The sequence below is a fragment of the Theobroma cacao genome, chromosome 8, assembly GCF_000208745.1.
Source record: "Theobroma cacao cultivar B97-61/B2 chromosome 8, Criollo_cocoa_genome_V2, whole genome shotgun sequence".
Lineage (NCBI taxonomy): Eukaryota > Viridiplantae > Streptophyta > Magnoliopsida > Malvales > Malvaceae > Theobroma > Theobroma cacao.
In genome coordinates, this window is record NC_030857.1 from 2,696,368 (window position 1) to 2,708,634 (window position 12,267).

The window sequence follows — 12,267 nt, forward strand, 5'->3', positions numbered from 1 at the left end:
AAAGACTTTTAACTTGTGTAACAATTAAAAAACTGAAGATTTAACTTTTAAAGTGAAGGGGGGAAGGTACCTGTCTGAGTCTGACTCAGGCTCGCTTGGAGCCGGCCATCGTGCACCAGTTGTTTGTTGAATATTATAAATAAAAATAAATAAAATAAAATAAGATTTGTTTGTACTTGTGGAATAAATTAATAGAGAGAGAGAGAGAGAGAAGGGAGGGAGGTGGGGTGTGTGGAAGCTGCTGTTGCCGAGGAGTGTGAGTGATGGGGGGGAGAGAAGAGCATCTCGAGACTTTCTTCAAGTGGCACACACTCAAGAAAGCAACCCCATTTTTTTTACCACTTGAAGAAACCTGATTCCACTTTTCATTTTAGTAATATTAGTATTACGTAATACAGCAATACCTACCATATTTATATAACAAAGCACAGCAACAGCAAGGCAGATAAATTTGCCTGGTTCTTTATCCAGGTGGGCTGCAAATAGTTGACTTTTTCCACCTAGAATTTCCAAGCCCAAGGAAGGGAGTTGTTTATGCGTGGCGTGGGGCCAATGCTTGAAAGGCAGAATCTTCATTCTCAGTAACCTGGAATCATAAAAGTCTGAGTTTTTCTAGAGTGGACGCTGATAATAACTATGAGAAGCAACTGGTCATATCCTGTGGAGTTGTGAAGAGAGACAGCCTGTTTCAAGCTTTTATGAGATCTGTCTTCGTTGCTCACGTTCTTGTTCCTGCTTCAGGTTTTTTTTTTTTTCTCTTTGAGCTATTTCAACTTTCAAGAAAAAAAAGTATAATAAAATAAATACAAGGAGAAACATAAAACATAATATAGGTATAGTACCGGTTTCAGATTTGGGGTATCTTCAAGAATCTCCACATAGTACATCGTGAGGTGCTGTCTTTTTTTTTTTTTTGAAAGAAAATGAAAATCTCTTGCGTTTAATGATTAGTGTTTTGGTTTAGATTAGTACATAAACCAGATTAGTTAGCTCTGGTAATAGGGATACTTACTTTCATTTAAGCGTATTTTCTTTATTCCTTCTGTTAAAACGAGAATCTTGAATCACAGGTGGTAAAGGTATCAGCTGACCAACTTGGGAAGAATCTGTGGAAAGTGGGATTTTATTTGTTTGTTCTTTTGTTTTCGTTTTCAATTTGTACCGTGAAAATATGGTGCTTCTCAAATTGAGATTTATCCATTGATTGATTCTCGTCTTCCTTGCTGGTGATTTGTATCTTTTCTTTTTCTTCTTTTGACTCATATTTGATGCGGAACAGCGAACGGGAAGCCTAATCTTTATATGATACTCGTTATTTATTCCCTATCCTTTGCCTTGACCTTTTAGTCGATTGGCTTTGCTGTTTCCGATTCTCTGTGGAATTTCATTATATTCTCATGATCTTATCCAAGTTGGTGTTCCTAACGAATTTGATCCGCCTTGTTTGGTCAATATGGGCAGATTATCTTTTGAAGACTGGAATTCATCCTAGAAGTTATTCTTGTCAAATTTATAGTTGACATTAGATCATCCTGAGGGACCTTGGATTTCTAAATTCAGTGGGAATAAGGCCACCATGGAAGATACCGTTTTCTCACCAGGCGCCATCCTGGGCGGGCCTTCATATTCAGCAATGGACTTTGATTACATGGATGAATTGTTTTTAGATGGATGCTGGTTGGAGACAGCAGAGGGATCCGAATTCCTTACTCTTAGTCCGTCCAGTTCAAATGCTTTCTTTGATCCTGCATTCATGTGGCCTACTTCAGAGTCTAACACTGGTGATTTGGGTGCTGGCCTCTCTCAAATACATAATCAAGGAGAGAACCAGAGATCGTTGTTGCCTGGGAATTCACATATGAATGGGACTCAAGCTGAAAGTTTGGTCAGTCCTCAATTTAGCCACATGGCTGATGTTGACAAAAGTCACAGTCCACATGGTTATTGTATAACTGAAGGTTCTGAGCTAAGCAAAAGGTGGTGGATTGGACCCAGAACTAGTCCAGGTCCCGCAACTTCTGTAATGCAGAGGTTAATTCAGGCACTTGATTACATTAAAGATTTCGCAAAAGAAAAAGATGTCCTTGTACAACTATGGGTACCTGTAAATAGAGGAGGTAGACGTGTTCTAACTACCAGTGAACAACCCTTTTCACTCGATTGCAACAGCCAAAGGCTTGCAAGTTACAGGAACATCTCCGTCAAATATCAATTCCCAGCAGAGGAGGATTCCAAGGACGCAGCAGGACTGCCTGGTCGGGTTTTCCTGAGTAAGGTTCCAGAGTGGACTCCTGATGTCCGATTCTTTAGAAGTGATGAATACCCACGGTTAGGTCATGCTCAACAACATGATGTCCGTGGAACCTTTGCCCTTCCTGTTTTTGAACAAGGTAGCAGAACTTGCTTGGGTGTTATTGAAGTTGTGATGACTACCGAGAAAATCAAGATTCGTCCCGAGCTCGAAAGTGTTTGCAAAGCATTAGAGGTTCTTTTCTTTGCCTGTTTTATGTTTTCCTTTTTGAGAGGTGACGGAATTATGTACTTTTTTCTTGTTCAACAAGTTTATTATTATAGACAGGAATTCTTAATGAATATTAATTTACCTTTGTTGCAAGTCTTGGTATATAATTACTTGAAATTGCATTTGGAACATGGTCAATCTCATGCATTGAACTAATGATTAATTCATAATGAAACTTTTCTCTTTTTGCTTGAAGAAACATGTTGAGTTTTTAGTGGTTGTCTCATATTAAACTTGTCATTCCTTGTGTAAGTTTGGTTATTGATGTTTTCTTCTATTCTTATTATCTCTTTGGCTATCACATATGAGTAATTGCAAATATTGTTGATGCTGCCACATTGTTAAATGCATCAGTTTTAAACTAGCTATTGGTAGGAATCTTGTGCTAACACACTACCCAATTTAAGGACAACAAATATTTAAAAGTTCTATTTATTTCTATTCTTGTTTTCATGATTTTTCATTTATATTGAAATAGGAACTACGATTTATACTCTGTCATAGGCAGTTTTGATTAACTTTGTGCTTATAGTTGCATTTTGGAGCAAGCAGTTTGCCAATCAAGTCTTGAGAATGCTCATTAATCCTGTTTTTCTTTACAAGCAGGCTGTCAATCTTAGGAGTTCTATAGCTTCCAGCACTCAAAATGTAAAGGTAAATTCTCTCAGCTATGGAATAAATTCAATTGCTAAGGAGTTCAAAACTTGTTCTTGCACTTATGGGTTAGACTCCCGCTTTATCAGGCATGCAATAAATCCTACCAAGCTGGCTTACACGAGATCAAAGAAGTTTTAAGATGTGCTTGCGACACACACGGATTACCCCTGGCTCAGACTTGGGTTTCTTGTATCGAGCAAGGTAAAGAGGGCTGCCGGCATTCCACTGATAACTATGTTCATTGTGTGTCTACTGTGGATGATGCTTGCCATATAGGTGATCCTAATATCCTGGGTTTTCATGAGGCTTGCTCCGAGCATCACTTGTTAAAAGGTCAGGGTGTTGCTGGACGAGCATTTATGACTAACCAACCATGCTTCTCAGCTGACATAACTTCCTTTAAAAGGACTGAATATCCTCTTGCTCACCATGCAATGATGTTTAACTTGCATGCTGCTGTTGCAATTCGTCTGCGATGCATCCACACTGGTAATGCGGACTTTGTATTGGAGTTCTTCTTACCTACAGACTGCAGAGATCCCGAAGGACAGAAGAAGATGCTTAATTCACTATCCATCATTATACAACAAGTATGCTGTAGCTTACGGGTTGTAACAGATAAAGAGCTAGATGAAGAAACAGATTTGGCACTTAGCGAAGTTATAGCCCCTTCGGATGGCATACCTAGTAGAGATCAGTTATCAAAGGAGCAGTGCACTCATCGTTCACAAAAGCGTTCTTCAGAAAATTCATCTTGGACTGCCAGTCTCACTGAGGTTCAACAGAGCACTAATGCTGCCTTGGGACTTGGAAAGGAAAAACCAAGGGCAATGTTGGATGAAGAATTGTCTGAGTTGAAGCAGCATCATGAACAAGTTGGCCTAAGAGAAAGTGTTGAATGTGGAGATTCCACTTTCAATGAGATTAGCTTTACAAGTTTGGCTATGGGAAAAACAGGAGAGAAAAGGCGTACCAAGGCAGAAAAAACAATCACTTTGCAAGTTCTCCGCCAACATTTTGCTGGAAGCCTAAAAGATGCTGCAAAAAGCATTGGTGGTAAGTTTTATTGCAATAAAGATAAAATTCATTGAATGTTTTGGCTGAATTGTAAGTTTGGTAGATATATAGTCTAATACTGTTTTCTGAAAAGAAGTTATTGTTGAAAAATGGAGAAAGAAAAAGGTTAAATGTTTGAACAAAAGAGGTCTGTCTGTTACTGTAATGGCTACTATCTTTCTGGTTCATGGTATGTGTTTCAGAAAGTATCCTTGCTATATAGCATGGTATGCTAATGAAGATAAATGTATATTTTTCTCTATTATTTCTCTATAATTGATGTCATTTCCTAATTTTCTTCTATTTTCAGTGTGCCCCACAACCTTGAAAAGAATCTGTAGGCAACATGGAATAAAACGCTGGCCTTCTCGAAAAATCAAGAAAGTAGGACATTCCTTACAGAAACTCCAAAACGTCATTGACTCAGTACAAGGTGCCTCTGGTGCATTTCATATTAGTTCCTTCTATTCAAACTTTCCAGAGCTGGCCTCTCCAAAATTATCAGGAACCAGTACATTATCAACCACAAGGCTGAATGATCAGCCAAAGCAAACAAGCATACAGCCTGAGGGTGATAATTTCCTGCCCCAAGCTGCTACTTCAAATTCACCTTCATCCTCATGTAGTCAAAGTTCCAGTTCAAGTCAATGCTACTCCAGTGGAACACATCAACCTTCTAAAATTTCTGGTAATGAAGATCTAACAATCGGAGAAAGCTCTGGGGATTGTGAGCTGAAAAGGGTCAGAAGTGACGCGGAGCTGCATGCTGTAAGTAAAGAAGGACCAAAGCTGTTCCCAAGATCCCAGAGCTTTCGATCTCTCAATGAACAGCTTATTTCTGACAGTCTTCAACCCATATCGAAGAATACTAGCCAGATTGCTCAAGATTTGGATGCTCAAAGGATCAAGGTCACATATGGAGATGAGAAGATCCGACTTCGCATGCACAATAAATGGCTGTTTAAAGATTTATTGCATGAAATTACACGACGATTTAATATAGATGACATAAGTAGATTTGATCTCAAGTACTTAGATGATGATTCTGAGTGGGTCTTATTAACTTGTGATGCGGATTTGAAGGAGTGTATTGATGTATGTCAATCATCTCAGGGCAACACAATTAAACTCTCACTGCAAGTTTCTCATCATCACTTGGACCGTTCTTCAGGTAGCACTGGTCCTTTGTGATCTAAAGTTGTGATGCCAGTGGGTAGTATTCGTAGGAATGCTTTCTCTCATTGATTCAGATTTCAATATTCTCAGGCAACACAATTAAACTCTCATTGCAAGTTTCTCATCATCACTTGGGACAGGTCTTCAGGAAGCACTGGTCTTTCATGATCTAAAGTTGTAGTAACAGCGGGTAGTATTCATATGTATGCTTTCTCCCATTGATACAGATCATGGCTCAAATCTTGCTTGGTAAGTAATGAGAAAATCGATCCTGGCAGCAATCTGTGAAGCAATGTTTTTGAGAGCAGAAATCTTAATCCTCCTTGGTAACAATTACTGTTGTTGGAATGCTGTGTCGAATGAAACAATCGTTTCTTGGCCTAGCAGAAGAAGTTAACTAAAAAGAGAAAAGAAAAATTTGGAAGGAAATAATTCTGACAGGATTCAGGGAAGTAGAGTTTGACGACTGTTTTCTACTGGAGGAACCAGAGGTGGTTTTAAGTTTTAAAAGTTTCATTCAATACCATGAACGCCATCTTAAGCTACCTCTCTGTTTCTGAGGCAGAGGCTTGAGTACATGAAATTGGTGCACTTGGAATCTGTTTCTCTTTTTCTAGATGAGATTTGCTGTATATTTAGTCAGGACTAGAGCAGTAAACTGCTATGTCAAGTGAATTTATCGGAAAAAAAGACGAGATTTGCTTTCCCAGTTTTTGATTCTTTAGAATATGCCTTACAGATATAAATGTGTATATTATCTGTAAGTTAGCTTTTATTTTCTTGATAACAGAGTTTCACTGTAAGCGGTTGGAGCCCAGGGAGTTCATTTCCCTCCATGTGTATTTGTTTTTTTACAGTAACTAGAAAAATAGTAACGGTATTACGAAATGAAGCAAAGAAAGGAGACAATGATTAAGTACTTGTGGAGAGAAACAGTAATCTATGCTGTGTGTATAGCTGTTTCTCTCGGTAAACAAGTTATTAATCATAGTACGAGTGCAGAAAGAGATACGAGTTTGAGATGGAAAATAATGAATCAGATTGTTGGCAGTGAGTAAGAGTGGGAGCTAGAGGCTTTCTGTATTTACAAATCCCCATTCCTCTGCAAAACCCACATACAAACATTGCCTGAAAATATCCTTTTCTGGTCTTTGATTACTAAAATGCACTTCTATATGAACTCAATATGTCATCGTGATCATCATCATCAGTTTCATCAGACTTAAAAGTACTACGGTCTTCAGCAACATCTGCTTGTTGATCTCCAACTGCTTCATCCTCATCCTGCTCAGCTTTTGTTGCTTCCCCCTGCAATCACATATGCCAATGAAGATGCAAAATTCAATTAGATAGCTACAAAAGGGGTAGGCAGTACGTACCCAAATGTTCATCCATCTATAGTTCCCTTATCAAACAATCATGACAGTAATTATCCACCACCATCCAAAGAAAACAGAAAAACATAGTTGCGGTTAGCATAGCATGCAAGACAAATGTGAGGCATGGTGTGAAATACATGAAGAGACTCAGACTGAGTCCAGATTCAAAGATTTCTCCAAGCATCAACATAGTTGGATAGTTTTGGATTGTTTTATTGTTTATGACCTATTAATTTCTCAACAATTCAGTAATAGGTAAATATTCCCAATGCATGTAGCAATTCCCACACAGATTTATGTCCTTACGCAGGAGACGTCTCCTCATCAACATGTTCACCACATGTTATGTGATCAACATTGCACCATGGCAAATTATCAACAATATTGAAAACAAAAAATAAGAAAAGAAAACATACATTAGCTTCAGGAGTCAACTCTGCCTCTTCACGTGTCAAATCCATTGAAACATCTCCATTAGACTCCCGCTCTGCCTGTCCAGCAACTTGCTGCAACTGTTCAATCACCTTCTCAAAATAGGAATGATCTGCAGGATAGTAAAATGATATTACACCTAAGTGTGGCACAGCTCACAATAAGTAGACCAGTGGAGCTTCCGATAGCAAACACAATAAAAACGGAATCCACCTTTGGTACGACTTGCTAAAGCCTCAGAAAGCCTCAATGGATATCGACGCTCTTCATTCTTGAATTTCAACTTAATCTGATGACGACTTCTTCCAGGAAAAAGTTGTTGTATCAATGAAAAATCAGGCCCAAACTGCCGAATGGCCTAAAACACATTAGAGCATACATCAATTGAAAATCAGACCATAAACTCACTGTAGAAAGTGGTGAAAGAGTCCTAAGATGCTAACCTCTCTCTTCATAATACTAAAATAGGATTCACATTAATTTTACCACATCAATTCATTGACACATCCACCGGACACACATGCAAACTAAGATCCGGACAGAACAATTTTTGCAGTACTAGAAAAGATATTTTATGCATTTTTCTTCAACCACATTGCAGATATAAAGAATACTTGGTTTCCATTTGAAAGAAAAAAGATTTAAAATTCTTCATGCACATACCCCATAAAACAATTCTGTATCTTGTTTTGTCCATTTTGCTCTGGGTTCTTTGTCCATGTAAGACTGGTAATTTAAGAAGAAGGAACTCGATTGAGCCCCACCACTCATTTGATCATCTGTAAACCCTTGGTCTTGTTCTGAAGCAATAGAGCTTTCTTCATTATGAGCATTTTCCTCAGGAAAAGTGTTTTTGGTACTGCACAGAAGATTATATAACCAAAAACATAAATCAGTGGACTGCACATTATGTCAAAAATGAGAAATTATTACAAAAATGACAAACTCACAAGCAAGCCAGTACACTCAGTGATGCAGTGCGGAAGTAGAAACAATAAAAAGTAAACTAAAAAAGTGAAATAAAACTAGAACAAAGGTTAAAATTGATGTAAAATCAAAGTTGGAACAAAATAACTAGATAACTAGGGTTTAGGGTAGTAAAACCTCTAACCAAAAATATTCCAATATAATATGGCTAACAAATGTGTCTCAAAGACTATTTATACTAGGTTTACAGCAGCTCTTAATCCTAGCCCTTCATAAAAATTAAAAGATCACATGCTAATCATATGACCATATAAAAAAAATAAAAACATAAACTAACCATAAACCAAAGACAGTAAAAACAAAATAACATATCAAAATAACTAATTTAAATAAGTTCTAGAATGCTCCTGCATTACTCTGTTTAGTATGTGTTGTCAACAAAAGAAATATCATAACCTCAATGGAAGCAATTGCTACCCAAAGCATGGTTAGGTTTTGACAGCATAATTTCAACCTACTCTAACAACACTTCCACAGAGACTAGCATATGAGAAGTAACCTATTGGGTGAGAGGGAGAGAGAGAAAAGTGTACCATTAAGATGCCAAAACATAAGTTCACAATAAAAAATGCAACGTATTGATTGAATTGAGAAGCATTACATGAAAAGTATTGAAAATGGAAGAAAATAAACACAGTTTTACCAGGATGCAATTATAGTTAAAAGATTCACATACCTTTGATTGGTCAACGGTATTTTTGATGCTTTTGCCTCTTTCTTCTGCATTATATGAACATTTAGGTCAGGGAATGGCAATAGAAATGAATAATCAAAGATAGTATAAATGACTATTCTAATGTAAAAGTCCTTTGCATAGTTGGGGTGGAAGCATGGTAACTTCTATAGAAAAACAGAATAATTACTGCTATTCGCTCCTTATAATCTGCAAGCAGAATAATATCCTTCAAGGCCACCTTTGCAAAGTCAATTTCATCCTCTGGGGTGTGAAGCAAAGACTCATCCACTACAAAAGAAAAAGGAAATGATTAAAAAATAGATAAAGAATAATGTCTCACAAACTTTAATTTGTAGTAGTAACAACCAAATCTTCTCTTTCTACGAGTTGAATGAGAAAACTTCCGGGGCTGTTCTTCTGTTGGCTGATCTGATGCTTCATTCACTTTCTTTTGCTTTTCAACTTGTTTTTCTTTAGCTGTCTTACGCTTTCGAGGAGGTTTTTCATTTTCAGCCATCGGTTTCTTTGACCTCCTAGAAGTTCTCCTCTTTGAAAATGCACTCTCCGCATTATATTCATCATCGTCATCACCATCATCTCTATCCTCATCTATAGCAGAACTAGTGGGAGGTTCAGTGGCTAGGCCCTCATCATTACAAGTCTCATCCTCATGATCATCAACAAGCTTAGGACTAGTTACCTGCTTTCTCAACCGCTTTGTTGCTTTACCATTTTCATTCCCCCCATCACTAGCAGAAGATTGTTTGGACTTTTGAGAAGGATTTGGTATCAGAGAGGCCTCCCTTTTCCTGCTATTAGAGCTCTAAGAACCAACAGGAGAACATAATCAGGATAGCATCAGATAATGCAATTTCAGAAAGAGTTTTATCCAAGTCAAAGATTAAATACAGGAGAAAGTTATGCATAAACAGATTTACCAGTTTTCCAGGCATGCTAGGAAAATCTCCAGAGAGTGTAACACCTGGGTTAGAAGCTTCTGTGAGGTTTGTCAATTCCTCATTCGCTGGGAACTCAGAGGTAGAAGGATCTGGAGGAATAAAAGCACCTAAATCCATGGGTGAGCGATCAGGAATTAAGTTCTCCACGCTCATAGTTTCAGAAGGAACAAACAGAGAGTTTGGAGGATGCATAACAATATCAACCACAGCAGGTTGAGATGGGACCACACTAGTTTGTAACCTGGTCTTGGGTTTAAATTTTCCAGCATGCCGTCCTAAAAGTGAAAATGTATTTGAAATACACACAAAAAAACACCTTGAGATTAATATAGGAGCTACTCTAGCACATACCAGAAGCAATGGTTGCACCAGACATGATATCTTGAGTCTCCACATCAGGGAAAGCCCCTGCTTCCTGAAATTAATCAATATTAAACACAACTATATAAGGTGGCAAATAAAAACAAGAAATTCAGTAATTTTTATGGAAGTACTAATCTTCACCTGTGCTCCTGTTCCTTCATCATCAATCTGAATACCTCCATTATTATTAGAAGATTGAGTAAGAAATTGGTCGAGACATTCCAACCCAGAAAATATATCTGCATTCTGAAAGTAACATCAATGTGTTAACTTTTCTTTTGCTTTTTTCTTCCTTTGGATGGAACCAATTTGTCAAATTGTACTGAATGATCTGTAGCCAACAAAGAAAAATGTACTGCATACACCAATACCATGAAGGAGATATAACATTTTTTCTTTTACCTCCCCAACTGATCTTCCAAAACTAGAATGTGAATCATGACAACCATTGGAAACGGCAACCTCTGAAAGCAAAGAATCTGTGACAGCAACTTGAGAAGAGGTCATTACTTCTGAGCTCCCACAGTCATCTACAACGCCATCAGGGTCTACAATACAAGCTGCATTGGAGCCCATTAATGCTAGAATAACAGTCTCTTCCTTCTTAACATTAGAGAGTTCTGAAGGTATTGAAGTAGAAGAACCTACTTTACCTTTAGGTCTAGTCTTGGGTTCAAACTTGCCACCAGCTCGACCTGCTACAGAAATTAATGTCACTACTCTGTCACTCAAGTATAATTCTCTGAACAATATGAAGTAATGACAAGAATCAACTCACCATTATTTGTGACTTGGTTTGCAACATCATCAAAGGGATTCAAATCAAAATCTACCTAAAACCAAAAAAAATTCAGAAGCCAATAGCACTTATCAATATATAGCTTGTCATAAAGAAACTCAAGCACAAAAATCAAAGACCATTACATCTTTTGCCCATATATTAGGAACAGAATGGCTATCATGATCATTGACAGTCACCGGAATATCAGATCTAGGTGCATCAATGAAACCAACATCATCTGCTTTGTTAACAGCAATTTGGGATAAATCCTCATAATTGGTTTTCAAGGATTCTTCAGTTCCAGATGTTGTTGATGTATCTACAGACAAACCTCTTGGACTTGTCAATCTATTTTCCAAACTAGACAAGGATTGTGTAACGACCTCTTCCTTTTTATTACAAGGAATTGATGCAACATTTTCCTTTCTAGACTTTAGTTTGGCTCTGGGTTGAAACTTAGCACCAGCACGAGCTGTCAAACAATTCAATATTTAATTTAAACAGCCACAAAAATAGAACAACTCAGGAAAAAGAAAGAAAAAATAAATTTCTGAAGCTTTCCTTACCTTGGGTTACTAGAGACTTATCTGAAAATATATCAAAATCGTCCATATCAAAATCTTGATTGAAATTTCAGGATTATTCCTTTGAAACACTCGTCCCTAGTTTAGAAGATGTTGACACAGTAACACCGTCTAGATGCCTACAAAAAAATGAAATAGGATAAAGAGAATTTTAAAATCACATAAATGAGCTTCCACTACATTCAACCAAACAGAGAACAACGAACAGCTGAAGATTTAACAGTAAGAACAGATAAGACGAACAAAGGCAATGGTGCTGTCGGAAGAAACTGCAGCCAGCACGGCAACAAGGGGCAACAAGGGGTAAGGATTTTGGAGGCAGGAGCGACGCCTCTAAAAACTGAAAAGATGGGAAAAGAACAAGGGGCCAAGAGCCACGAAACACCAACAAGATTTTGCTCGCGTAGTATTGAAAGTATTTTATATATTAATTCGATTCTTTGTATTCTACCCTAGTCATATGCTTTGTGATTTAGTTTGTATTGGACCTTTATATTCACATAATATGCATTAATAAGAATTTCATGGATTAATTATACAAAAAATAAAGAGTTTCTAACAATTTTAAAAGAAGGGAAAGAGTATGCTATGCAACATTCACAAAAAATAATAAAATGTTTTAATTTGATATGAGTAAATCTAAATAGAATATATGTAAATGGTCATCTTCTAATATTGACGTGATGCCTAAGCCAA

The 12,267-nt window shown here is 37.4% G+C and overlaps 2 protein-coding genes across 8 annotated transcripts; one reads left to right on the top strand and one right to left on the bottom strand.

Annotated features, from left to right (window-relative positions):
* Positions 216–6,119, top strand: LOC18591706 (protein NLP4). Of its 2 annotated transcripts, none has more exons than XM_018125859.1 (5): positions 216–741; positions 1,071–2,485; positions 3,128–3,175; positions 3,265–4,234; positions 4,545–6,119. In XM_018125859.1, exons 2-5 carry the CDS (start codon positions 1,577–1,579, stop codon positions 5,423–5,425), a joined length of 2,808 nt encoding a protein of 935 aa, XP_017981348.1. In that variant the 5' UTR covers positions 216–741; positions 1,071–1,576; the 3' UTR covers positions 5,426–6,119. The 2 variants fall into 2 exon arrangements, with proteins under 2 accessions (XP_017981348.1, XP_017981349.1); XM_018125860.1 differs by having other exon boundaries at positions 1,462–2,485.
* Positions 6,299–11,977, bottom strand: LOC18591707 (transcription factor TFIIIB component B''). Of its 6 annotated transcripts, none has more exons than XM_018125864.1 (16): positions 11,815–11,977; positions 11,554–11,690; positions 11,131–11,459; positions 10,985–11,039; positions 10,860–10,901; positions 10,609–10,754; positions 10,348–10,452; positions 10,195–10,258; positions 9,823–10,118; positions 9,251–9,707; positions 9,072–9,172; positions 8,885–8,928; positions 7,885–8,080; positions 7,435–7,579; positions 7,206–7,333; positions 6,299–6,718 (listed from the first exon to the last, which is right to left on the bottom strand). In XM_018125864.1, the coding sequence occupies exons 2-16, from the start codon at positions 11,597–11,599 to the stop codon at positions 6,569–6,571; spliced, it is 2,304 nt and encodes a 767-aa protein (XP_017981353.1). In that variant the 5' UTR covers positions 11,600–11,690; positions 11,815–11,977; the 3' UTR covers positions 6,299–6,568. The 6 variants fall into 6 exon arrangements, with proteins under 6 accessions (XP_017981353.1, XP_017981351.1, XP_017981352.1 ...); XM_018125862.1 differs by having other exon boundaries at positions 10,609–10,766; XM_018125863.1 differs by having other exon boundaries at positions 10,860–10,904.